Below are 27,774 nucleotides of genomic sequence, written 5' to 3'. Positions count from 1 at the left end.
GCCACCATCAGCTTCTTCCGGTTATTTTCGGCGGATGGGGCGGTAGTTCCGGGCATTATCCTGCGTGGCTGGACCCGAGGCAGACATATTTGTTAAGGGAAGGAGACCCGAGAGAACCTGACAACTTTTCCTGTCTTCACCCGATCAATGCTTGCCACCCAAAGTGAGACCTGAATTATGGCGGCTTCTGCGCCGACGCCGCACGGAACTGGCTTTCCAGCAGAGGGGCGATGTGGCTACTATGTGGAAAAGAAGAAGCGCTTCTGCAGGATGGTGGTGGCAGCAGGAAAAAGGTTCTGTGGTGAACACGCTGGAGCCGCGGAGGTCTGGTATCGCCTTACCCTCTCGAGAGTCGGAAATAAGTTTCCTGGTCCGGCACCTCCCCTCTGACAGATTTCTGCTTCAGTCCCCTGGATTTTCCAGCTTTTCCTGTGATAAACGCAGTCCTGGCCTCCCTAGGGAGAGATGATGAGCCGTAGTGAAGTGCAGTGTTTTCTTGTACTAAGTAAAGCGCCAGCAGTGACCCGTTTATCTTGATACCAACTCATGGTAATGCTAGATTTTAGTTTTACGGCAGACTACCGCTTCTTGCCCTCCGCTCACTCTCCGCCTTCCTGATGGGAAATGGTGGTTTAGAAAGAAGAGTGATCAAAGAAGCATCCCAAGGTTTCACTAATTGTGTTTTCATTGTTCCGTGAGTGATAATAACTTCTTGTCAATGCGGTTGAGAGAAACTTTTTAAATTTTTTATTTAGACGTACGGTCTTTTGAAAGCAACTAATAACTACTTTGCTGAAAAGGGGAAGGAAAGATTTAAAAACATGTAAGAATTGACTCTCCTTTTAAAATTGAGAACAGAAAGTGTACAGTTTTTGTTCAATTATACTTATGATTGTATTGTCAAACAACATATTTTTAGTATGTGTGTTTCTTTAGGATATATATGATAGGAAATTTAAAAATCAAGAACAGTAAAATGCTAATAGAAAAAGAGCATGTTTAATAGGTTTTAGAAAGATTAAACCAAAGAGACAAGCATCTGATTTTATGCCTTCTGAATGTCCAGTATTATTTACATTATTTTTCTTTGTTAGATGGTTTATCCTTCTAGGCACTATCCAGTACAGATAACCCCAGAACCCCTTCATCTCCTACTGTCCCTCATAGCTATAGCTCTAGTTCATATTTTGATTTGGCTAATATTTGCCTAGGGTGAAGTGTACTGAAACAAGCTTATTCTTGTTTTGGAATGTGAGTGACCTGTGATTTATGGGAACTCTTTGAAGTACACTCTCTGTTGTATTGGCTGGTTTTGAGAGCACCAGCAAACATCCCCTGATTGAAAAATGAACTTTCTGATAGGAGGAGGATTTTGTTCTCACTCTAAGGCCTTACACTTCACCTTAATCAGACACCCAGAGGTGACTGCAGACGGTGACAGTGGTAGAATATGAATAGATCCTTACAGGGTGATCCATATTCCTGGAGAGGAATGACATCATGTTATTAATCCCTTGAAAAAAGACTGCAAAACACTAAGTGGAAACAGTTTCCATGACTATGATTTGGTTTTCAATTTTGGGCATCCTACTGAATCTGTAATTTATGTTATAATTGGATGTATTGTTTCCGTCTTTTTTTTTCTTAAGTGTCATATATGGCTGAGATCACTTGTACTCAGTTTTACCCAGTGGTTCTTAAATGGGGCTGATTTAGCACCCCCAGACAATGTTTGAAGACATATTGGTTGTCACAACTGAAGAGTGTTTCTTGCTTCTAGTGGAGAGAGGCCAGAGATTCTGCTAAACATCCTACAATGGACAGGACGAAAAAGAATTATCCAACCTGAAATATCAGTAGTGCCAAGGTTGAGAAGCCCTGTTTGTAAACCCAAATAATAAATGTTAAAAGTGCTTTTCTCCCCTACTCTATCATTAAGCTTTGGGAGGTTAGTATAGAGTCTTCTCTTTCATGGAGGTTAGACTTTCAAGTCAGCAAATAGGAAAGAATAATGTACTATATTTTCAAAAGATACTGAAAAGTCTCTTAGCATGTTCATGAAATTCTGTGTACATAGTTTCATGAATATGCTGGGAGGCAGATCAGAACTGAAATAAACTGAAAAAGGAATTCTTAATGCTAATCGTGAACACTTAGCATTTACTGTATGAACAGCACCATGCTAAGCAGTTTTGTTTTGTTTTTTTAACCTATTAGCTCACTTAATTTTTACAACCCTTAGGAGGTAAGATATATTATTCTCATCTTTCAGATGAGGCAGTAAGACTACCTCAGATTGTAGAGTTAGGAGCTGATAGTTAGGAGCCTGATAGATAGAACTGGGAGTCATACCTAGGTAGTCTGGCTGACCTTTGGTTTTAACTGTTATGCTATCCTGTTACATACAGATTCATGTCAGTGTTGGGTAGACTTGCCAACACTATTAATTCCTTTTTTTTTTCCTGAGTATATGTAGTTAAATCCGTGTAACTTAGAAACGAACAGGATGTAACTCTTCTATACTAAAAAGTTGCAAAGCTAGTAGAGTAAGGCCACATACCAAATGGTTAAAATACCATATAGACAGTCCCCAACTTACAATGAATGGTTTGACTTATGATTTTTTTGGATTTATGATGTTGGAAAAGCGGTAGGCATTCAGTAGAGAGTGTACTTTGAATTTTGAATTTTCATCTTTTCCGGGGCTAGCGATATGCACTGCTGGGCAGTGGCAGGGAGCCAGGGCTTCAAGTCAGCCACGTTATCATGAGGGTAAACAAGTAATATGCTTACTACCATTCTGTACCCATACAACCATCTGTTTTTCACTTTCAGTACAGTATTCAATAAATTACATGAGATATTCAACACTTTATTATGAAATAGGCTGTTAGATGATTTTGCCCAACTGTAGTCTAATATAAGTGTTCTGATCACATTTAAGGTAGACTAGGCTATGCTACGATGTTCAGTAGGCTAGGTGTATTAAATGCATTATTGACTTAAGATATGTCAACTTATGATGGGTTTATCAGGTTGTAATTCCATCATAAGTTGAGGAAGATCTGTCTTTCTTTGTTTCTGAGATACTTTTTTTTTACTTTTTTTTTCACATTTTAACATCTCTGAAATTCGAATGCTTCTTAAAATCAATGACATGTTATAATTTAAATTGGCAACATTTTTCCTTTCTTAGTAATACCTAAAATAATAGTGTATATTATAGTCAGTGCTGTCATAGATTCAAAATTCCATATGTAGGCCTTTTCTATAACGTGTTTGAAGCTATAGACCCTGGTTGTCCAAAGCATTATTTGCTCAGATATACATAAACGAGCTACACCAAAGGTGTTTTTTTAATTGAAGTGTAGTTGATGTACAGTGTTATATGTTACAGGTGTACAATACAGTGATTCACAATTTTTAAAGGTTATACTCCATTTATAATGATTATAAAATATTGGCTATATTCCCTGTGTTGTACAATATATCTTTGTAGCTTATTTATTTTATACGTAGCAGTTTGTACCTCTTAATCCTCTACCCCTGTACTGCCCCTTCCCCCTTCCCTCTCCCCCCGGTAACCACTAGTTTGTTCTCTATATCTGTAAGTCTGTTTCTTTTTTTGTTATATTAACCAGTTTGTTGTATTTTTTTAGATTCCACATATAAGTGATATCCTACAGTATTTGTCTTCCCTGTCTGACTTATTTCACTTACTATAAAACCCTCCAAGTCTATCCATTTTGTTGCAAATGGCAAAATTCCATTCTTTTTATGGCTGAATAGTATTCCACTGTGTGTATATGTGTGTGTGTGTGTGTGTGTGTGTGTGTGTGTGTGTTTGTGTATATATATACCACATCTTGATCTATTCATCTGTTGATGGACACTTAGGTTGCTTCCATATCTTGGCAATTGTAAATAATGCTGCCTTGAACATTGGGGTACATGTATCTTTTCGAATTAGTGTTTTTGGTTTTTTTGGATCTGTACCCAGGAATGGAATTGCTGGGTCATGAGGTAGTTCTGTTTTTAGTTTTTTGACATTCCTCCCTACTGTTTTCCGCTGCACCAATTTACATTCCCACCAACAGTGTAGGAGGGTTCCCTTTTCTCCACATGCTTGTCAACATTTGTTATTTGTGTTCTTTTTGATGATAGCCATTCTGACAGGTATGAGGTGATATCACATGACACTGGAGATTTTTGTTGTTAAACTCTATGACCTGATTTTGCCAGTGTTTTGTTAATGTCCTTGTAAGGTTTCCTTACCTTGTTTTGGGATAGCATAAGCTTATGATTACACTGAAGTTGTATCTAGTATCTTGATATTTTATTCAAATAAATATGCCTTTTTTTTTTTTTTAATTAGGAAGAAAATGCTCGGAAAAGAATCCTGTGTCCTTTAGATCCAAAACAGTAAGTATGGGTCAGAGAAGGGTTTTTCTGTGCTGGAAACAGTGATTATCACAGTCTTATTTTAAATAATTTTCTCTTTAAATTTAGCACAGTATATGAAGATCAACTAGCAAAACATTTGAAAAAATGTAACTCAAGAGAGAAGCCAAAACCTGTAAGTGTTTGATCAGTAAAACTGAATGGTGAAATGTGTGGTATGTAATGTTTATATATACTTAGTAGATTACAAATGTGAATTTTTAACAAGGAGGCTTAAATATGGCAAATACATTTGAGTGTATATAAGACATCAGATTGTGAATCCACTTAGACTCCTAATTGAGATAACAGAATTTTATGCAAGAAGAGTGGTATTCAGAGAATAATTCCACAGTTTAGTTATTCAAAAATATTTACTTAGTGCCTACTAAATTCATTTCAATAAAATATGATCCCAGCCTTCATGGAAATTACTTGAGACTGGTAAGTAACTTGTAAATAATGGGCATTATTTAATAAGTTCAATGAAAGAAGTAAGTACACATGTGATAAGAGCACATACTTGCATTAAAATTAAATCCAAGGGGTCAAGAAAGGCTTCCCAGAGGGAATAACACTTGAGCTAAGTCTTGATTTGGCAAAGAAAAGAAAGAAGAATCTTTCTAAGTGGAAAGAGCTATATGTGCAGAGGCAGAAATTGAGAAACCACTTGAGGTTTTCAAGGAACTTGTACTTATTCTAAAAGATACAGGGAACCATTGAAAGATTGCAAGTGAGGAAATGGTGGGGTCAGATTTATCTCTTAGAGCAATGTGGGAGGATGGCTTGCAATCAGAAGGTCTAGTGAGGGGGGCATTGCTGCAATCCAGGTAGGACATGATAAGAGACTGAATTAAAGAGGATGGAAAGAATATAGATAAATGCAAGAATTATTTAGGTAGCAGAATCAATAAAAGTTGTTGACTGATTGGAAATTCGGAGTTGGATATGTGAGTCCGAAACTCAGTAGAGGGGTTGGGCGAGTAATAAAGATTCAGAAGTCAAATACATACAGATCATAGGTGAAGCTTTGGATTTTTAAGTTACCCAGGGTAAGAGATTAGTTAGAACTGGGGGGAAGTTGGGGGACTTGTTTATTCAATAGATATTAATTGAGCACTTACGCCAGACATTGTACCAAGCACCCTGCTTAAAATAACATGAAAATCTAGTGGAAGGGATAGAAAATACAATATTATATGTGTTAAAATAGATTAATTACAGAGTGCTATGGAAGAATAAAGGAGAAGAGCCTAACCCTTTTGGGGGAGGACATAGGGGTTTAGAGAGATGGGAAAGGAGTCAAGGAGGCTTTTCTGAAGGAATGTCATAAGATGAGACCTAAAGGTCAAAGGAGAGTCATCCAGACAAGGAAGAAAACATGGGTAACTCACATGACAAGTATGAAATACAAGGGGAGAGCTGAATAGAAGATGAGAGGTAGACAGGAATTAGAGCATGAGACCAAGGACAGAGCTCTAGGTGACACTGACACCTAAAAGAAACGAGTGATCAGCTGTGTCTAGCATCACAGTGGAGTCAAGTAAGGTAGGGACAGAAAAGAATCCGTTGGGTTGGCTATATGGCAGTTGTTAAAGATCAAAGAGTTTAGCAAAATGCATGTTAAATAGAGTGGAGTGGGCAGAAATCAGACTGAAATGATATATGAGTAAATGGAAGACAAGGCAGTAGAAATCTTAAGTGTCAACTATTCTTTTAAGAAACTAGTCTATGAATGGAACTTGAGAGGTAGAATAGCAGTCAGAGAGGAAGGTAGGACAGAAGGAGTGTGTTTTAAAATGGGAGGGACTTCCCTGGCAGTCCAGTGGTTAAGACTCCACGCTTCTAATACAGGGGGCATGGGTTCGATCCCTGGTCAGGTAACTAAGATACCATGTGCCGCGCGGTGTGGCCAAAAAATGAATTTAAATAAATGATAGATAGATAGATAGATAAAATGGGAGAAAAGAGTTTTATTTGTATGCTTAGAGTAATGAGCCAGTAGAGAAGAAGAAGTTGGAAATAGAAGAGGGCATCACTGTTAGTGTGAGGCTCCCCAGGAAGCAGGCAGAAATAGGGTACAAAATAGAGGTCGAAGGGAAGAAATAGCTCTTCCACTTACGTAGATGGGAAGTAGTATAAGATGGATATCAGTTCAGGTAAATTTGAGCTGACAGGAGGTTAATTGAGAAAGATGTCATTTGATAGCTACACTTCCTTGCTGAAGTAAGAGATAAGGTGATTAAGGGAGGTGATGGTATAGTAGGAGATTTGAGGAGAGAGGTAAAAGTTTAGAATTAGAGTTATGCAGAATAATTGCTAGGCATCTTTGAGAGTCAGACTGATGGAGATACTGAATTTGAACTGGCACCAGTCCAAATGACTGAGGAGCTTTGCTTCAGCAGTGTTCAGCAGTTTTAACTTTCAAACTATTGGGAGTTAAAAGTCATATTAGGGCTTTCCTGGTGGCGCAGTGGTTGCGAGTCTGCCTGCCGACGCAGGGGACATGGGTTCGTGCCCCGGTCCGGGAAGATCCCGCATGCCGTGGAGCGGCTAGGCCTGTGAGCCATGGCTGCTGAGCCTGCGCGTCCGGAGCCTGTGCTCCACAATGGGAGAGGCCACAACAGTGAGAGACCCGCGTACCGCAAAAAAAAAAAGACAAAAAAAACCCAAAAAACGTCATATTAATGCAGGCATTCGGTTTTGTAAGGGTGGGTTTGACAGAGAACCAGATTGTGAAAGATAATGATAACAATGGTACTGAGTGTCCAGACTGGGTGGCATGAAAGGGAAGCCAGAAATTAGCTGAGAAAAAAATAGACTCTTTAAAAGGTGAAACTCTTTAAAAGGTGAAAGAATATGATTAGGAACAAGAGAATCACTATACTTTGTACTAACATAGTACAAAGTTATAGTCAGAGAATGGGCTAATGAAGTTTAAGGTTTCAGAGGTTAAATGGTTCATAGTAACACCAGAATCTAGAGGCCCCCTGAAAGTAGTTTGCCAAAGTGGAGCAAAGGTCATTAGAATTAAAAAGGTCAAGCAGAGCTGTTTGTTGGATGCCTTGAAAACATAGTCAAATTGGCTGAACTTAGTGGAAAGAACAGCTTGGTGTCAAAGTTCTTAATGAATATTGGATAATGACCAACAGATTGATAGTTGACAACTGCTGGGAGAATTAGAAGATGTTTAACAGCCCACTGTTTCTCAGTGGGGGCTTTTGGCATTTCGAGTGCGACAGTCCTATCCTGTGCACTTGAGAGCATCCCTGTTTTTAGAATTCCTGGCTTCTGAGTGGAAGATGACAAAGGCCCTTGTCAAGAAGTATGAAGGATTTGAAATTTAATCTTATTTTCAAGCTAACAAGTTAGCCTACCATAGGATTGTGGATGCTGGAAGAAGATATGAGACTCCTGGGTCAGAGACAAAGGGCTTTATTACTCACTGCACAGCAAGCAATGTGAGCTTCTTGTCTGCATCAACTCCCTTTGTTCCCTAAGTGCCCTCAAGTTGAAGTGGTCTTGGTGGATGCTGCACATGTTTGTGCACAGCTTGTGTCATAGCTGAAGAAGGCCAAGCTTAGGAAATACATCTTTTTAAATGAGCAGTAAGGAAACCTGCCTCACCTTTGTTCCATAAGTAGACATTTCTTTATTGTATTGTACAATAAGCAGGCCTGCCACTGCTCTAGAAGGAGACACTACTTCTATCTTCCAAGATTGATTGGTATACAAATGTCCTTGCAAAGATAGTCTAGAATAGAGGGGGGTCAATGCCTTTGCTTATAAGACTTACAGAAAATTGAGAGACCTGTAGATAATTGTCTCCCAATAACACCTCTCAGTCATTTTGAGAACAAAATATCCCCATACATTTCCAGATGCCTCCCAAGTGAGAACTAGTAGGACAAATGGCATAAGTTTAAAAAGAAAAATATTTTTACATAAAGATGTGTAGAAGATTGTTTCCTTAATTTCTCTTTCTGACCTTTCATTGTTAGTGCATAGGAATGCCAGAGATTTCTGTGCATTAATTTTGTATCCTGCAACCTTACCAAATTCATTGATTAGTTCTAGTAGTTTTCTGGTGGCATCTGTAGGATTTTCTTTGTATACTATGTATATATCATGTCATCGGCGAACAGTGACAGTTTTACTTCTTCTTTTCCAATTTGTATTCCTTTTATTTCCTTTTCTTCTCTGATTGCTGTGGCTAGGACTTCCAAAACTATGTTGAATAAGAGCGGCAAGAGTGGACATCCTTGTCTTGTTCCTGATCTTAGTGGAAATGCTTTCAGTTTTTCACCATTGAGAATGATGTTTGCTTTGGGTTTGTCATATATGGCCTTTATTATGTTGAGGTAGGTTCCCTCTGTGCCCACTTTCTGGAGAGTTTTTATCATAAATGGGTGTTGAATTTTGTCAAAAGCTTTTTCTGCATCTATTGAGATGATCATATGCTTTTTATTCTTCAGCTCGTTAATATGGTGCATCACATTGATTGATTTGCGTATATTGAAGAATTCTTGCATTCCTGGGTCAAATCCCACTTGATCATAGTGTATGATCCTTTTAATGTGTTGTTGGATTCTGTTTGCTAGTATTTTGTTGTGGATTTTTGCATCTATGTTCATCAATGTAATTTTCTTTTTTGTGTGATATCTTTGTCTGGTTTTGCTATCGGGGTTATGGTGGCCTCACAGAATGAATTTGGGAGTGTTCCTTCCTCTGCAATTTTTTGGAAAAGTTTGAGAAGGATAAGTGTTAGCTCTTCTGTAAATGTTTGATAGAATTCACCTGTGAAGCCATCTGGTTCTGGACTTCTGTTTGTTGGAAGATTTTTAATTACAGTTTCAATTTCATTACTTGTGATAGGTCTGCTAATATTTTCTAATTCTTCCTGGTTCAGTCTTGGAAGAAATTAAGGAAACAATCTCATTTACCATCTCATCAAAAGGAATAAAATACCTAGCAATAAACCTACATAAGGAGGCGAAAGACCTGTACTCAGAAAACTATAAAACGCTGATGAAAGAAGTCAAAGATGACATAAACAGATGGAGAGATATACCATGCTCCTGGACTGGAAGAATCAACATTGTGAAAATGACTCTACTACTCAAAGCAATCTACAGATTCAGTGCAATCCCTATCAAATTACCAATGGCATTTTTCACAGAATTAGGACAAAAAATTTTACAATTTGTATGGAAAGACCCTGAATAGCCAAAGCAATCTTGAGAAAGAAAAATGGAGCCGGAGGAATCAGGCTCCCCGACTTCAAACTATACCAAAAATCTACAGTAATCAAGACAGTATGGTACTGGCACAAAAACAGAAATATAGATCAGTGGTACAGGATAGAAAGCCCAGAGATAAACCCACACACACATGGTCACCTAATTTATGACAAAGGAGGCAAGAACATGCAATGGAGAAAAGACAGCCTCTTCAATAAGTGGTGGTGGGAAAACTGGACAGCTACATGTAAAAGAGTGAAATTAGAACACTCCCTAGCACCATACACAAAAGTAAACTCAAAATGGATTAAAGGCCTAAATGTAAGACTGGATACTATAAAACTCTTAGAGGAAAACATAGGAAGAACACTCTTTGACGTAAATCTCAGCAGTATCTTTTTGGATCCACCTCCTAGAGTAATGAAAATAAAAACAAATGGGACCTAATTAAACTTAAAAGCTTTTTCACAGCAAAGGAAACCATAAACAAGGCAAAAAGACAACCCTCAGAATGGGAGAAAATATTTGCAATTGAAGCAACAGACAAAAGATTAATCTCCAGAATATATAAGCAGCTCATGGAGCTCAATACCAAAAAAACAAGCAACCCAATCAAAAAATGGGCAGAAGACTTAAATAGACATCTTTCCAAGGAGGACATGTAGATGGCCAAGGGGCACATGAAAGGATGCTCAACATCACTAATTATTAGAGAAATGCAAATTAAAACTACAATGAGGTATCACTTCACACTAGTCAGAAGGGCCATCATCAAAAAAATCTATAAATAATAAATGCTGGAGAGGGTGTGGAGAAAAGGGAACCCTCTTGCACTGCTGGTGGGAATGTAAATTGATACAGCCACTGTGGAGAACAGTATGGAGGGTCCTTAAAAAACTAAAAATAGAACTACCATATGACTCAGCAATCCCACTACTGGGTATATACCCTGAGAAAACCATAACTCAAAAGGACACACGCACCCCAATGTTCATTGCAGCACTATTTACAATAGCCAGGACACGGAAACAACCTAAATGTGTAATGGTGAATGGATAAAGAAGATGTGGTACATATATACAATGGAATATTACTCAGCCATAAAAAGGAACGAAAGTGGGTCATTTGTAGAGATGTGGACAGACCTAGAGTCTGTCATACAGAATGAAGTAAGCCAGAAAGAGAAAAACAAATATCGTATACTAACTCATATATGTGGAATCTAGAAAAATGGTACAGATGAACCTACTTGCAGGGCAGGAATAGAGACATAGACGTAGAGAATGGACATGTGGACACAGGGGAGGAAGGGGAGAGTGGGACGAATTGGGAGATTAGGATTGACGTACATACACTACCATGCGTAAAATAGATAGCTAGTGGGAACATGCTAATAAAGCACAGGAAACTCAGCTTGGTGCTCTGTGACGACCTAGATGGGTGGGATGGGGGGGGGTGTCGGAGGGAGATACAAGAGGGAGGAGATATAGGTATACATAGAGCTGATTCACTTCCTTGTATGGCAGAAACACAACATTGTAAAGCAATTATACTCCGATTAAAAAAAAAAGAGAAAGAAAAAAACATGTAGAAGAAAAGTGATGACTACCCCAGTTAGCCCCTCAGTAAGAAGAAAGAATGTTGCCTTTACTTTCAGGTATGCATGGAGGTTATCTTCCTTACCTAAGTGTCAGGCTTTAGTTAAAGCAAGCAGGTTGAATATGTGTTCTGGAAACAGTTTGAGAGAAGAAATGAATTTATTAAAAATGGAATACCCCTGTGAATTTCCTGGTGGTCCAGTGGTTAGGACTCGTGCTTTCATGGCCAGTGGACTGGGTTCAATCCCTGGTTGGGGAACTAAGATCCCACAATCCACATGGCATGGGCAAAAAGAAAAAAAAAAAGGAATACCCCTGCACAGATTCCATTGCATGCTGGGACACAGTGGAAAGGAAGGGGAGAAAAGTAGTGGGATGACGAGATAAGAGGAAAGAAATGCAGAACAGTGTTTAGTACACTATGTATAACATGAAACCCAGGTAAAATCTTATCACTCGTTTGTTTACTAATAGTTGTAGTTAATTTTCTCTTATAGTTTTGCCAGTCATCCAACAAAATATTCTAATACCTGCTTTCTTCACCTGTTCCACTTAATCACTGGTTTCCGTTATTACCCATAATAGGTAAAGGTAGCAGCATACAATCCACATGTTACCTTTCTCCTATCTGCGTAACTAAAGCCCATTGCTATGCATAATGTCCCAGGAGTTGTTTTCACTTTCAAAACAGAATTTGTAAAAATTGTGCTGTTTCATTCATCTATATCTACGTGGTCTGATATGGTAGCCACTAGCCATTAACTATGGCTATGTAACTATTAAAATTTGAGTCAATTGAAATTAAATAAAATTGAAAATCCAGTTCCTCAGTCACACTAGCCGTATTTCAAGGCTAATAGCTACCAAGTTGGCCAGGATAAATGTAGAACATTTTCATTGTTGCAGAAAGTGCTATTGGACAATGCTAATCTAGATCCTTACCTAGGGTCTCTCTCTCTGAAAATGGACTATAAATATCTCACTATGTTAATTTAAACAACATAATATCACAGGACATTTCTATTTTAATTAGTATTTTAAAATAGAAGAAATCAGACCTAAACCATTGTAATATTTTTTCTTATCTCTGCTTTTGGCCCTGCTGCCTATCTGATAAACAGCCATTTGTAGTTGGGTCTTTGTTTTTGCTTTAACCATTAGCAAAAATGACACAGTCCTCAGTCTATGCTGGAGACAGGTAAAAACTTTAATAAAAATTACTAATGAATTTCTTCAGACTATAAATATTTATTCACATAGCCACCTCACTAGAATGTAAGATCCGTGAACACAGAGATTTTTGTCTGTACTATTCTCCACTGTGGTAAATCCTCAGCACCTAAAGCAAGTTAAGGACCATAGTAGTCACTCAGTAATTATTTAATGAATAAATGAACGGGAGAAAGGGAGGATGGCAGGTACAAAGTATTGGAAGAAGGCACGGATCAGTTTTTCAGCTTAATTTTTGTGAACTCGTCACGTTAATAACGGTATTGTTATGGTTTGGTTTTGTTTTTATTCAGGACTTCTTTATTCAAGATATTAATGCAGGCTTAAAAGATGAAACAGAAATACCTGAACAATTAGTAAGTACTTGACTTTTTAATTTTACAAAGTATTTATGATCATCTCCACACTGTAAATAAGCTGTGTTCCAATTTTTGGAATAAATTAACTATTTTGATTTAGAGTGCATTTTCTTATAGAATCAATGTTATTTATTAGTTCCCAGACCAGCTCACGCCCCATTTTTGTATATAGGTTCCAATTTCTTTTCTCTCTGAAGAGCAGATGGAAAACTTAATTAAGAAACTGAGAAAAGCAAGTGAGGGTAAGTCTGCCTAAATTTGCAAGTTAAATTTTTTTAGAATAATCAGGTGGTATATGAGTTAATTCCACTGTGGTTTAAGAGATATTACTACCATTGTTTAGAGCCCTATGGTTTCATGTTTGGTTGTTTAAGCTTTTGTGCTTTTATTTGGCACAGGTTTGAACTCTACACTTAAAGATCAAATTATGTCCCATCCAGCGTTGCATGATGCCCTTAATGACCCTAAAAACGGTGATTCTGCAACCAAACATCTGAAACAGCAGGTATGTTTAGCCATAGTAACTCTACTAAAAATGGCCTTTTTGTTCATTTGTCAAAGCTAACATTCTGTTGTTTCTAAATATAGTTATTAATGAGATTTTGTTTAGATTATCTTTCAGGGTACAGAATCCCCATTTCAAAAAATGTATATAAAAATATATAAAAATCCTTGGAATGGATATGGTTCTGAGTATTACATGTTAAATATTTAAAAGCAAGAGAAAAGCTTTAAAGCCAAACAAAAATTATCAGTGTGAACATGCTGCCCTATATAGAAATTATCTTGCTATTTTCCCATTTGAGCCGAATGTTTTTGCTCTAGTTTATAAAATAATCTCGTGAAGTTTGCAGGCTTCTATTTTAGGTAACATTGAAAAATTAAAGTTACTTGGTCCAAGAAGATGCTTTGTTGAGTTTGGAGCAGGAAAGGGAAAATTATCTCATTGGGTTGATATTGCCTTAAAAGATGCTGAAAAAGTTCACTTCATCCTAGTAGAAAAGGTGACCACAAGATTCAAGGTAAGTGAAATCATTGTAGTCTATTGGTAACCAAACTTTGTTTGCACTTTTCTTGTTTGGAAAAAAAAAATGATACTCAGAAACAGGCCTCTTAAAGAAAATGAATTTTTTTGTGTTTATTTGATTATAGCTTTTTATTCTAATTATATTGATGATTTAAACTGAAGGTAAATTTTTTAATCTAAATTTTGATAGTTCATTGATCTGAGTTCTTAAAATATTTACAGAGATAAGAAATTATGTGGAAAGAGCCAAGCTCAAGCTAGGAGTTAAAAGTCTTAAGTCCTAACCTACATCTGAAACTTACCAACTATTTGTTCAGTAAACATTTATTGAGCATACCACAAGCACCTTAATAGATATTGGGTAAAGTCAAATAAGACAACGTCCCTATGTTCTGTTACTTATGAAAGAAGAGACAAACAGATAAATGATTATAGAAAAGGGTTAAAATATAAAAAAAGGTCATACAGAGTACAGTGTAGGTTCAAAGGAGGGAGTGACAAGTTTTACTGCAGAGAAGGGCTGGTGAATGGCTACACAGAAAAGGTGGTGCTTGAGCTATATCTTGAAAAGTGGGTATTTGCTAGATACAGGGTTTGAGAAGCATTCTAGGAAGCAAGAAGAGTGTAACTAAATGCCCGAAACAGCAGGGAGGCATGGAAACATTTCTGTGTGATGGAAGTCCATGGTGCGAAGTAGAGTTCAGCAGTGATGAGATGGGAGAGGAGGCCTAGACTCTGGAAGGGCTCATATTTTATGCGAAGGGAGGAGTTTGACTTTATCCTGCTACAAGCTGGGGGTACAGTGGAAACAAGATTTAATTCTTGTCTTCAGGAAGCTTACATCTAATGGGACAGACTTATAAGTATCTTGGCTCAGTATGCTAAGTGTCTTATGATAGTGATAAGTACCAGATGCTATAGGAGTGTGAAGATAGAGTGCCAGCCTCAGTCTAGTGTGGGTCACTGAAGTTTTCCTGGAGGAGGTGGTAGCTTAGAGGAGATTGAAAGAATATATAAGAATTAGTGAAGTAAATAGAAAAGGGTTTTAAAAGTTCCTCCTAGCAGTACCATTGAAGCTGTGTCAGAAGAGTGTGAACCTTGAATTAGAGAGATTAATAATAAGATCATTATTATCCAGTAATCCAGGTAAGAAATGGGCCAGAGCTAAGGATGTTGCAATGAGATAGAGAGGAATGAAAGAGTGTGAGAAATGTTATGATGTTGGAAGCCCCGAGACCTGGTGACTTGTTATCCATTAAGTGTGAAAGAGGAGTTCTTCTGGTGACCTTTTGTGCCTTAAGTGACTAAGTGGTGTGCTTCCCTCAGATAGGGAATACAGAAGAAGGAAAGGGAAAAATAGTTTGGAGGGAGAAATAATGAGTTCAGTTTTGAATGAACTTGCTGTTGAAGTAGAGCTATTTATTATCTATGAACCTTAATTCCTTCATCAGTGAATTGGGAATTTTTAGAGTTAAAGGAAATAATGTGTACATAATAATTTATAGAATGTTCAAGTCTTATAAAGATGTACAATATTTTTATTTTGGAGTTTTCATCACAGAATATACAATCTTAAATTTTTTTAATTAACAATTCTACTTTTTAAACACTAAAAACTAAGATGGAAAATTATTTGCTGTGAATTTTGAAAACAAATAGAAATCTTTTTTCATAAAGCTTTTGTTCTTTTTTTACATAAAAGGCATTGTTATAATAATGTTCTATTTGCGCAGGTAGATGGCAAACACAGAAAGAAAAATTCAGTGTTTGAGAGACTTCAAATTGATATTCAGCACCTGTGTTTGAGTAAGTTGCATAACTTGCAGTTGCTCGTCCATAAATCATAGAAATTTCAAACTCTGAGGGTTGCTTAGAAATCCAATCCCACAGAACACTGCTTCAGGGAAAACAGAGATTAATCCTTTGTTAATATAGAATGTTATATCTAACATTTAGGTAAATATAAATAGAATTAGGGTTGAAACTTTAAGAAATTGTTTTTCAGTATCAACTAGGAATGAAGTATCATACTAGGGAATAGCTTAAAAGTTTTGAGAATATGTCCTTATGTTGCTTCTTTATCCTGTTTAAATTAATTACTGAGTCTGTTCATACCATACACTAGCCTTCTGCCTATAGTTAACATGACTTTAGCTAAACTATTACAGAAATGAGATAGTTCTCTGCCTAGCTAATATGTAAAAGATACTTTCTGCCTAGCTAATATGTAAAAAATACTTCCTACAATTTCATACACACACACACACACACACACACACACACACACACACACACACACACACACACACACACACACACACACACACATCAGTCATACTCTTTCATGCCCTTTCTGTACCTTTTGGGTTTCCCTGGTGGCGCAGTGGTTGGGAATCCGCCTGCCGATGCAGGGGACACGGGTTCGTGCCCCGGTCCGGGAAGATCCCACATGCCGCGGAGCGGCTGGGCCCGTGAGCCATGGCCGCTGAGCCTGCGCATCCGGAGCCTGTGCTCCGCAGCGGGAGAGGCCACAACAGTGAGAGGCCCGCGTACCGCAAAAAAAAAAAAATAGTTTTTCATATTATTTAAAATGAAAATATGGGCTTCCCTGGTGGCACAGTGGTTAACAATCCACCTGCCAATGCAGAGGACACAGGTTCGAGCCCTGGTACGGGAAGATCCCACACGCCACAGAGCAACTAAGCCCGTGTGCCACAACTACTGAGCCTGTGCTCTAGAGCCCGCAAGCCACAAGTACTGAAGCCCGTGTGCCTAGAGCCTGTGCTCTGCAACAAGAGAAGCCACCACCACAATAAGAAGCCCACACACCGCAACAAAGAATAGCCCCTGCTTGCCACAACTAGAGAAAGCCCGCACGCAGCAACGAAGACCCAATGCAGCCAAAAATAAATAAATAAATTTTAAAAAATAAATAAAATGAAAATAATGCAAACATATGCCAGCAACCTCTTCTGCTAATTTAAATTCAGCCCTGTGACGCAAACCACAGCTGGCCCCTGTAGTAAATAAAATTTGTTTATTGAGTTAATAGTTAATTTAAAATTTTGTTTACTTGGTCTTTTAAAAATGTGTTTGTTTTAAGGTCCTATTGTATAGCACAGGGAATATTCAGTATTTCCTGGTAAACCATAATGGAAAAAAATATGAAAATATACATATGTATAACTGAATCACTTCGCTGTACAGCAGAAATTAACACAACATTGTAAATCAACTATACTTCAATTTAAACAAAAAGGTATAACTTTAAAATTTGTATTTGTTTTAATACATTTACCAAGTATTCTGTTAGTTTCTATCTTCCTGAAAAATTCTCTCCTGGATCCTTCAGATACATTCCAACGTAGACTGGGTGCCCTCTGTTCCTGGAGCACAATTGTCAACCTTAAAATTCTCTTCATTTTCATCCTGGGGATTCCCTTCACTCTCCTAGGTTGGGATTTATTTTTCCACATCTTATCACACATCTTCCTCTATGGATTTACTGTCTTTGGGGAAAGCACCTCCTCCTATAGCTTCCTGAGAAACAATTGGATTAGAGATAAATTTGAGACCTTGCATTGTCTGAAAATATCTTTTACTTTACCCTTACACTTGATTTGTCTGGGTATTTCTATTTCTAAGAATTTTGAAACTATTACTCCACTAGTATTGTTGTTCAGAAGTTCAGTGCCATTCTGAGTCCTGATCCCTTGTGTGTCATCTGCTTTTTTCTTTACAGAGATTTATAGGTTCTTTTCTTTGTCCTCAGTGTTGTAAATTCTCACAGTGATGTGTCTTGATGTAGTTATATTTTTATCTGTTGTACTGGGCACTTGATGGACTCTTTTGTGTATAACAGTGATTCTCAACTAGAAGCAGTTTTGGCCCTCAGGGAACATTGACAATGTCTGAGACATTTTTCGTTGTCCTAAGAATGCACATGCTGCCAGCATCTTGTGGATACAGGCCAGGGAGCCTGCTAAACCAGAGACCTGCTAAATATCCTGTAAGGTACAGTATAGCTCCTGACAACAAAGAATTATTGGGGCCGAAAGTTAATAATGGCAAGGATGAGAAATCCTGATTGAGAGATTCCAGTATTCTCAGCTTTCTGGGAAATTTCCTTGCATTCTTTCTTTCATAATTTTCTCTGCTCCATTTTTTCTTTTCTCCCTTAATGGAAGAACTTTTATGATTTAGTTATTAGACCTCCTGGAATGGTTCTCTACTTTTCTTGACTTTACTTCTCTGTTCTATATCTTTTGCCTTTTTTGTATACTTTCTCAGATTTCTTCAACTTAATTTCTTCTGTCATAGTTTTAATTTCTAAGATTTTTTTTCTCTGAATTTATCTTTGTAACCTGTTCTTTTTTCATAATTATACTATCTTTGTGAGGATATTAATGATTTTTTTTAGAAGTATCCTCCCTTCATATTGTATTTTCACTAAGTTGCTCTTTTCCATTTGTTTTGGTCTGTCTCTTTCAACTTAGAGGCTCTGCTCAAACATCTGTGCTTTTTGATGGTGTGTTCATAGTGAGGACTGAGGGACTAAGAGCTCTGAGCCTTCAGGTGGAGTTGTTGACTCTGAGCTCCAGTTTGGAATGACCTGTCTAGAACATGATCTTTCCTCTTGGGCTGGTCAGGTTCCCCAGAAAAGACTCTTCTGATCACCTGCCTAGAGGGTAAAGGTCTGATTACCAACATTCTGGGACCCAGTGACAAGAGCTTAATCTATACGCATACTCACTTAATCCTGCTATTTTACCACACTTCAACTTTCAACTTCCTATTATCCTTCAACCCAGTGACCTCCTGTTTTACTTGCTTGAGAGAATTAACCTACAGTTTTCCACCACTTGGTAAAGAGGTAGTCACCAGGTGGCTATGAGGTGAGGATCTGATTACTTGTTAAATAGACTTTGTTCAGGCACACTCTGTTATCAGTAACTAACTCAGCTCTACTTCCAAGGTTCCTGATGCCCCCAATTCCATAAGGGCTTTCTTAGACAACCTTTCTCTTCACCCTGATTGAGGATAAGTTTCTTGAACCACCTTACACAGGCAAACTATTCCAGTTGGTACCAATTTCTTCTCCTAGTATGTGATATCATCTGAAAGCAAGCAACAAAGAATTTGAAATATTTACTAAGGACCTCCATTGGACAATTCACTGTGCTGGGCGCTGTAGCTGGATTTGTAGGGGGAAACATACTTTTCATTTCAGAATCTTAGAAAAAGGAAAATGAATAGGGAGGAAAAAATGGAAGCCATAACTGTGATATACTACATTTTACTGCATTACCTTGTAGATGTCTTTTTTTATTTTACTTTTATACTACTATTATGAATATTTTCTTTTATTCATATTCAGAACAGTGTGAAAGCTAAAATATCTTATCCTTGATTATCAAGATATAATGAAAGCTATATCTTTAGTTTGATTATAATATTGAATATAGTATTCTATAATATAAAGTGTCGGTTGTATTATATGTATTTATCATATATATTAGTTATGCAAAATAAATCTAGTAAGGAAACTTTTGAGTCCTTTTATCAATGGGTAATAATATTTAACAAAATAAGGCTTCTACAGGGTAAAGTCCTGAGTCAGTATAGAAGAAATAGCATTGGCCTAAAAGTCAAGAAATTAACTCGGGAGTAAAGAACCAGCTGGGTCGAGGTGGGAAGAAAAGGAAGACAGAAAAATTTTTAACTCTGATTCTGGCTATGTCCGTAGCCATCTGTGTTACTTATCAAGTCACTACATCTTTGAGCCTCTTATTCCTAAGCTATAAAGTGAGAATTTTTTGTCTGTGTCTCTTTCAGCCCTAAAATTCAAAGATTCTAATTAGTTCTCTCTTTGGGAGGCCACTTAATGCCTTAATTCACAAGAGAGCTAACTTAGTTCTCATTTCTTTTTATTTCAGACAAGATTCCTTTGCTAAGCAAAGAAAAACTACCTGTGGTAGGAATTGGAAAACATCTGTGTGGTGTGGCAACAGGTATGTAAACATACTAATAATGTCGAGACGAACACATTAAGTTTTAGCTTAACATGGTCTCAAATATTTAAAGAGTCTCTTTTCAGTAGTTTTTATCCTTTGTTTGCAACTGATTAATCTTCATAGTAGCACTGGCCCTGTATTATATCAGATTTACAGCTTTCCTACTTATCTGCTCATTTTGGCCATTTTGCAGGATGAATTAAAGAGTTTTACGTGTAAATACTGTGTCATATGGAACCTTAAAGTTCGTTGGGTTATACTTCAACCAAAAAGGAAATAAACCATTTATGGAAACTGTATGATTCTATCCCAGAAGCTACTCATTTTTTTAGAGGAGTTGCTTGGGAAGGACTCTGAAACTTCTCCCGCTAGAAGATGATTATGTATCAGGATTCTAGGGAACACAAAAATGGAAACATTAAGACGTGCCTTAGCACTTGGATCCATCGGATGTAGCATGATAAAGTAGAAAGAACATGGGCTTTGAAATCAGATAGTACAGGGTTCAACTTTGCTGTATAACCTTGGCAGATTACTTAACCTTTCTGAGCTTTGGTTATCTCGTCTGTAAAACGAGGATAACAACATATAATTTGCCAGTTTACATATAAAGTGTCTGGCACATATCAGTGCTCAATAAATGTTAACTATTGTTATATCTTCTTCTGGCTTCTGCTAATTTCATGTCTACCCATATGGGGAACTTGGAGCCTCCATAAGAGTTATTCAAGTTGGCTGGAGATGACTTTAAGTATTATATATGTGTTGTCCTTCATAGTTTTTAGATGATTTTCACGTACCTTGTCTCATTTAACTCTCATAAAAGCCTTCTGAAGTAAGCCAGTTCTGTCCTGGGGAGGAAACAAAAAATGCTCCTTTACTCCTACCCATCTAACCCAAGTTTCTCAGAAATCTTATCTACACTGGCCATTTCTCATTGTTCCACACACTTTTTCCCTCCTTGATTCACTCTATCTGAATTCTCCCTTCATCACTCTATCATCATCTTAATGAAAAATCTCTGCTATTGTTGCTTACCCTTCTGGAAATTCTGTTTTCTTCTCTTTTGTGACATTCTTTCCGGGTTCTTCCCCTACATCTGTGCCATTCTTTCTGTATATCTCATGGTGTCTTTCCACTACTTGTCCTTTAAATACTAATACTCAGACCCATCTTCCACACACCTAATGTGTCTTTCCCCTTAAAACTATTCAGTAGCTCCCAGTCACCTACACCTTAAAGTCTAAGCTCTTTAACATGACATCCTAGTCTTAATCTGGCCTCTGCCTTCCTCTCTTTGCCACTTTCTGCCTCTATATCTATTGGTCTATACATTCTAACCCTTCCCGTATACTATAATGTGTCCATTTCTAAACTGATCAATTTCTACTCCTTCTTCAGCTCATTGTCACCACTTTCAGGGAACCTCCCTAAATAAGATACTCCTCCTTAGTGTTTATCATAGTTGCCTCTGCATATCTGGAGCTCATTGTATATTAATTTTCTGTTTATATATCTAATTCTGAATGAATTTGTTCAGAATTTATTTATTTATTTATTATTTGAATGAATAAATAATCTTGGCCACAAATGTGCTGTGTTTCCTTGTCCCTTTCTAGGTACGTGGCTTTGTCCCTCAAGTTCTCTGTAAAGGAGGGGGTTGAGATGGATTGCTAAAGCTCCTTCTGATTCTAAAATAACTTCATTCTTTTAATAATTTTTCTGATTATCCCCATTTCTGAAAACCATTTACTTAAGTAAAACAGTGACTGAATATCTTTTGTCAGAAAATAATAGTTTATAAAATAATAGATCAGCTATCGCCTTCTCCAAATAACACGTTCCTGATAGTTTGTTGACTTAAATTCATATATTGTACTATATATACTAGTAAAATATCAGATCATTTACTATTCACTTGTGACATCGTGCGATAATAAAGTTTAAAAATACATATGTTTTTGATTGATCAAACACAGTGTGACATTCTAATCAGACAGAAAATGTGGGTTTTACAGCATATATTTGGAGTCTTTCCAGTATTGTCAATAATATAGCAGTCGTCAGTGGGAAATTATCATAATCATCATAAATCCATTTGTTTAGTTTTTAAGTGGACTATAAATTTTTCATTTTAATATAGAGTTCACTTTTCTCTAAGTTTGTGTTTATTAATCATCATACATCCACAAAGCCTTGCACATGAAAAGCATTCAGTAACTATTTGCTGAATGAATGTATAACTATAGTAAGGCTACTCAGCAAGGCCTACTTTCCACCTTCTGACTCCACTCTTCTCAACTCTTCACTATTTGCTGTGAACATCTTACATTTCAAGACTGACACCTAACATCAACTTAGCAGATGCTTAGCCAATGCCTTTCCTCTTTCTTTCTTTGGGTTCTTTAAGCTCAAAACTTCCCTGGAATGTTAAATATAGAGACATAAATTTTTTCTATACAAGTCGTTTCCTTAACAAGGGTAGGAGAAATGAGAGCAAATTTGAGTAGTTGGACAAAAAGTTTTCCAAATTTTAGATCTTAAGCTTCACACAGTTTTTTTGGGGAAGTTGACTTTATGCAGAATAAATCATTAGAGAAAATGGTACAATAATGAGAAAAGGGCAAATATGAACAAAGTTGATAATACATGAAAGAATTAGTACAAGTATAGAGCTAAGTAAGTTTTTGTTGGGCTTTTAAAAACCATACTGCCTAATAAATGTAAAAAATACTTATTTTTAAAGATGATGTGGTTTGGGGGGCCACATAATTGTGTTTGCAGATCTTGCATTACGATGTTTGGTTGAAACCTATGCTGCCAGTTGTGAGGAAAGGAATGAAGAACCTTTAGCCAAACGCGTAAAGAATGATAAAACAGAAAAAGAAATTAACACTTTGGCCAAGGAAGGAAATGAAAAAAATATCCCAGAGAAGTGGACCCCTGTGGCTGGCATTGTTATTGCACTCTGTTGTCACCACAGGTGTGATTGGAGACATTATGTGGGCAAAGAATATTTCAGGGCTCTAGGCCTTGGAGCAGTGGAATTCCACTATTTCCAGCGAATGAGTAGTTGGGCGACTTGTGGGATGCAAAAAACATCTTTGGAAGCTTCAAATATCTCCACAAAAAGAAAAGATCAACAGAATGATGGCAGTGAAGAGCATGATGATGGAGGATACAGAATCACAGATGACAGCACTGAGAGTTTGCCTGGGTAAGTGACTACTTTGAAATGCACAACACTAGGGCAGAAATACTTTATTATTACTATACTTTATTTTTAGATGAATATTACCAAAAATTCATTCATGAAAATATATTTTACTAAAAAAATATATATATGTATATTTTACTAATTTTAGAATAAGTTAAAATATACACACTTTAACTGTGGCATTAATAAAACATATCTTGGGAGCATGGGACATAGCACATAGTATGTTGTGGGTTATTTAGCAGCTTATCAATGAATAAGACTAAAATAATTTGTTATAAGGTTTTACAGAATTTTAACAATGTGTTGTGTGTGTTTATTCAATTTAGGTTTCTTAATGTTGAAGAAAAGAAGAAAATAGGGCATCTTTGTAAATTGCTGATTGACCAAGGCCGAATCAACTATTTACAGCAGAAAGGATTCAATCCCGCTTTACAGTACTATACAGACCCTCTGGTGTCTTTGGAAAATGTATTGTTAACTGCTTTACCAAATCATTCTTCATCACCAGAAACAACTGCTTAATGGAAAAGAAATTTTGAACAACATCTGTCTTCCACCAAAAAAAATTTTTTAATTGTATTTTTATATTCATGAAAATATAATTTAAATAGCAGATAATATGAACTTTAAAAAATGTGGCCTCATTGAACTTTGGTAATGGCTTTGTTTTTTACTTTAGAAGTCCAAACATTAGAGAATTCACCAAATTCCCAAAGTAATCCTCTTCAGCAGGGCATCTTGAATTATATTATCCATCAGCATTTATAGAGTTTGGTAAAGTAGTAGAGCAGTTGACTTGGTTACCTGAAACACACATAACATGTCAACATGTAACTAGCACATTAACTTTCTATTTGCATTAATTTTGGAAATTTACTTTCTTTTGGTTTTATTTAATACTTTTTATTTTTCAAGTTCAAGATGTAATAATCAATTGTCAGTTTATAACAAGGACCAATCTGAGAAGTTGGTTTATGTATGGATTTTTTGTCCAGGCAGATCTAGAAAGAATAATTAATTGTGATTATTTGTTTCTACTGCAAACAAATTCAGAGATGTTCACAATCAATTAATGAATTCACCTTCAGATTTCAAGAGCCATACCTGTGTTTAAATATTATCAGAATTTGTCCATGACAGACACCAAAACTAAAATATATATATATATATATATATATAATTTTTTTTTTTTTTTTTTTTTTGCGGTACGCGGGCCTCTCACTGTTGTGGGCTCTCCCGCTGCGGAGCACAGGCTCCAGACGCACAGGCTCAGTGGCCATGGCTCAGGGGCCCAGCCGCTCCACGGCATGTGGGATCTTCCTGGACCGGGGCATGAACCCGTGTCCCCTGCATCAGCAGGCAGACTCAACCACTGTGCCACCAGGGAAGCCCCTAAAAAGATATTTTCAAGGAAAAAAACTATTTCACTTCATTTTTTAAATTAATTATCTAGTGAGAACTTCTAAAAAGATACTTGTAAGCCTAATTCACAAATTAAATTGAAATTTGCAAATAACTTCTGAAGTTAATTAGGTGTCATATCTTTTAAAAGGTCATTTTTACATATACAAGAACAAATATATTCTCTCCTGTTTGGGAAAATAATTTGGAATAAAGTAGAAATTAGATAGTGATACCAAAAACCTCACTTTCGGGCCTCATTTAGCTCATAAGCAGTTTCTATGCACAAGAAAACATTAAACCAAACATATGGTAAGACTGTTAGTCTTTTCCTCATCTTATCCTTGGTTTATTTCTGCCTTATTTGTAAAACTTATCTTAATCATTGTACATTTGCCAAGACAAAGATACAGAATTACTGATTGTAGATATTTATAATGATATTCTTAGGTAACTATTATTTGTAGGTCTATGATTACCTTAATTATAAATTAGAAGTCTAGCTCATTTTTAGTTTCTGACCTTTCTACTTTAATCTTACATGTCTTATGAGACTGCCTAGGTTCAAATCCCAACCCTACTACTTGATCTCTTTGTGCCTCAATTCCCCACTTAAAATGGGCGTGATGAAGATAATAATAATACCTCACAAGGTTGTTATGAGCATTAAATGAAATAACACATTAAAATGCTTAGAACAGTTCTAAGTACAGAGTAAGTACTCAATAAATATTAACCGTTTTTAATAGTAGTAATTCATAACAATATTTTTAATGAAATAGGCAGACTTGGTTTTATTATGTTTAAGTTGTAACCTTTTTTCTCTTGTTATAAGTTCTGTGTCAAATATTATTAAAATAAGGTAGTTTGTTTAAATTAGCTACTCATGCCCCCAACTCAAGAGAACATAAATGAAGATAATAATACGTCGTTCAATAATTAACCTGATTTTACTCAGTTAGGCAATGCTAATTTGTGTTATACAGTCTGTTTTGCTTCATTCAACAATTTATGCCCAGAAATAAAAGCTATGCTACAACAGGCATTATCTCTGTTATATTTCATAAAACATACACACACACACAATTATACTGATAGAGTCCTGTGGCCCAATGAATGTTTCTGACAATGATACCAAGTCCTCTATGGGAAGATAAGGTTGTTCTTCAACATGCCAGGTGTACCAAGATTATTGTTTTCCCCAACCTTGCTTATTTCCCTTAAGATTACATGAGACAGTGAATACATGGGATATGCATTATAGCTGTTTCTCGACCTGCAGAATTTGCAGGTTCAGCAAACTCCTTGAACTTTAGATTGATCTACACAACTACCTCTTCCTGCATGTCCCACAGATATATCAAATTTACTGTTAAAACTGAAGCTCATGTTCCACTTCTACCACCAAACCAGCTTCTATATTTCATTTCCCCATCTCAGCACCACCATTCATCCAGTTGCTCTAACCAAAAACAGATTCATCCTGGACTCCTCCCTCTTCTCATCTTCAGTCATCAATTCTGTCTCCTGCTTGGCTTTTATATATTTATACTGTACTTTTCAAACCTAGGCCCCAAACTATTACAGCTTTTTTACATATCTTCCTCCAGTCTAACCTCCATGTTACTGTTTCTGTGACCTTGCTACAACAGATCTAATGACCTCTATTGGATGTTGGTAAAAATATTTTCTCCAGCTGAAAATACTCTCATATCTGTTTGCTCAGATTCTACCTGTTCTTCAAAGTAACTATTTGAAGAGGTAACTAAACTCTACCTTTTAACTCAAAAATTCTTCACATTTTAGTGAATTATAAAACCATGTTTTCCATTACTATACTATTTATTTTTTTTATAAAGCTGTTCTTTTAAAATTTATATTTTATTTATTTTTGGCTGTGTTGGATCTTCGTTGCTACATACAGGCTTTCTCTAGTTGCAGTGAGCGGGGGCTACTTTTCCTTGCGGTGCACATGCTTCTCATTGCGATGGCTTCGCAGCATGTGGGATATTCCTGGACCAGGGATCGAACCCGTGTCCCCTGCATTGGCAGGCGGATTCTTAACCACTGCACCACCAGGGAAGTCCTATTATATTTTTTATTAACAGAGAGTTATGCTGTTTGTCCTCTTCCCCTAATCTTGGGTTAAGTTAAAGTCATTCCTTCCTTAGTTAAAAAAACAACAAAAAAGGTTTTAATTCTAAATTATCAGAGATAAAAGTGATTGAAGCCTATATATCAAAAACTCACATTTTAACTGTTGGCTAAAATCTATGTTCTCTTGATATTTTTCATTCCTAGGCACAGTAGCAAAATAGTTTTCATTCCTAGTCAAAATATTTCTTTTTGCTATTTGTGGATTATTGTAGACAAAGAGGAAATGGCAGGGAAGGTAGTGTTCATGAGTAAACTGACATGACAAACGATAGATGAGGTAATGAAGCTTTAAGAATTACATCTTCATTCACTTGGTCGTGCTTCAAGTGCTTGACCAAAGAAGTTTATTTCCTGACTCTACTTGAAAGATTTTCAGTATCTTTACAACCTTTCTCTCCAAGCCTTTATCAAAATCGTGAACAGATTAGAATTTCACTTTTTTTTGCTTCAACAATATTAACGAAGAGACCAGAATTTGACAAAAGGTAAGATGGAACGAAAAGTCTATAAAGGAATTTATATATATATATATATATATATATATATATGCGTTCCTCTATTAAAAAGAATTCTTAACCTGTGTTATGTACAAATCTCATACCTGCTCTCCGTGACTCCTGTATGTACGTGTGCATAAACTGAAGGCCGAATAATTCCCTTTCCTCTTCCTCATCTATGTTTTCTCCAGGAGGAAGTGTTACTTCCAATTTCAGTGGGTTGTCTCGGAAGTTCACAAACCTAGCAGTTAACCAAAAAACAGTATTTTTATAGGTGCCATAGAAGTGTACATTTATTTTCCTGGAGAAAGATCAAGTGGTAATATACTAAAATTACTCTTTTTTTTAACTGGTTTCAGTAACTGAACATCTTGGTGAGATGTGATATATCCCAAGAATCTTTAAATTTCTTGCCTAGAAGAAAAAAGTATTAGCTTTAGACAACTTATTTTCCAAGCTTGTAAAAGCAACTATTAGTCCATAGCATATGTGTAATGTGGTACACTTTAACTTCCAAGAGCAACCCTAATGCATCTCAAATATACAATTAATGCTATGAACTTAAATTTTCTGCATATTTTATAAAGCATG

The 27,774-nt window shown here is 36.5% G+C and overlaps 2 protein-coding genes across 6 annotated transcripts in view; one reads left to right on the top strand and one right to left on the bottom strand.

Moving 5' to 3' along the window:
- The first annotated feature begins 49 nt into the window (after positions 1-49).
- TRMT13 (tRNA methyltransferase 13 homolog) lies at positions 50-25,572 on the top strand. 5 transcript variants are annotated; one of them, XM_030868796.2, is made up of 11 exons: positions 53-324; positions 4,376-4,422; positions 4,510-4,576; positions 12,802-12,864; positions 13,040-13,109; positions 13,266-13,372; positions 13,722-13,889; positions 15,628-15,700; positions 19,831-19,905; positions 22,693-23,125; positions 23,455-25,572. In XM_030868796.2, the coding sequence occupies exons 1-11, from the start codon at positions 178-180 to the stop codon at positions 23,648-23,650; spliced, it is 1,446 nt and encodes a 481-aa protein (XP_030724656.1). In that variant the 5' UTR covers positions 53-177; the 3' UTR covers positions 23,651-25,572. The 5 variants fall into 5 exon arrangements, with proteins under 5 accessions (XP_060158225.1, XP_060158230.1, XP_060158219.1 ...); XM_030868797.3 differs by lacking the exon at positions 53-324 and adding an exon at positions 360-549; XM_060302242.2 differs by lacking the exon at positions 23,455-25,572 and having other exon boundaries at positions 50-324; positions 21,528-22,834.
- The window catches only part of LRRC39 (leucine rich repeat containing 39), a 33,086-nt gene continuing 28,987 nt past the window's right edge, over positions 23,676-27,774 (bottom strand). The window contains exons 9-10 of the mRNA XM_060302268.1: positions 27,288-27,424; positions 23,676-23,932 (exon numbers count right to left, since the gene is read on the bottom strand). Coding sequence (XP_060158251.1) covers positions 23,877-23,932; positions 27,288-27,424 — 193 coding nt within the window. The 3' untranslated portion in view covers positions 23,676-23,876. The remainder of the gene's footprint in view (positions 23,933-27,287; positions 27,425-27,774) is intronic.

The sequence above is a fragment of the Globicephala melas genome, chromosome 1 (genome assembly GCF_963455315.2).
Source record: "Globicephala melas chromosome 1, mGloMel1.2, whole genome shotgun sequence".
In the NCBI taxonomy this organism is placed as follows: Eukaryota; Metazoa; Chordata; class Mammalia; order Artiodactyla; family Delphinidae; genus Globicephala; species Globicephala melas.
Note: the sequence above shows the minus strand (reverse complement) of the source record. Positions and strands in the feature narration are given on the sequence as shown.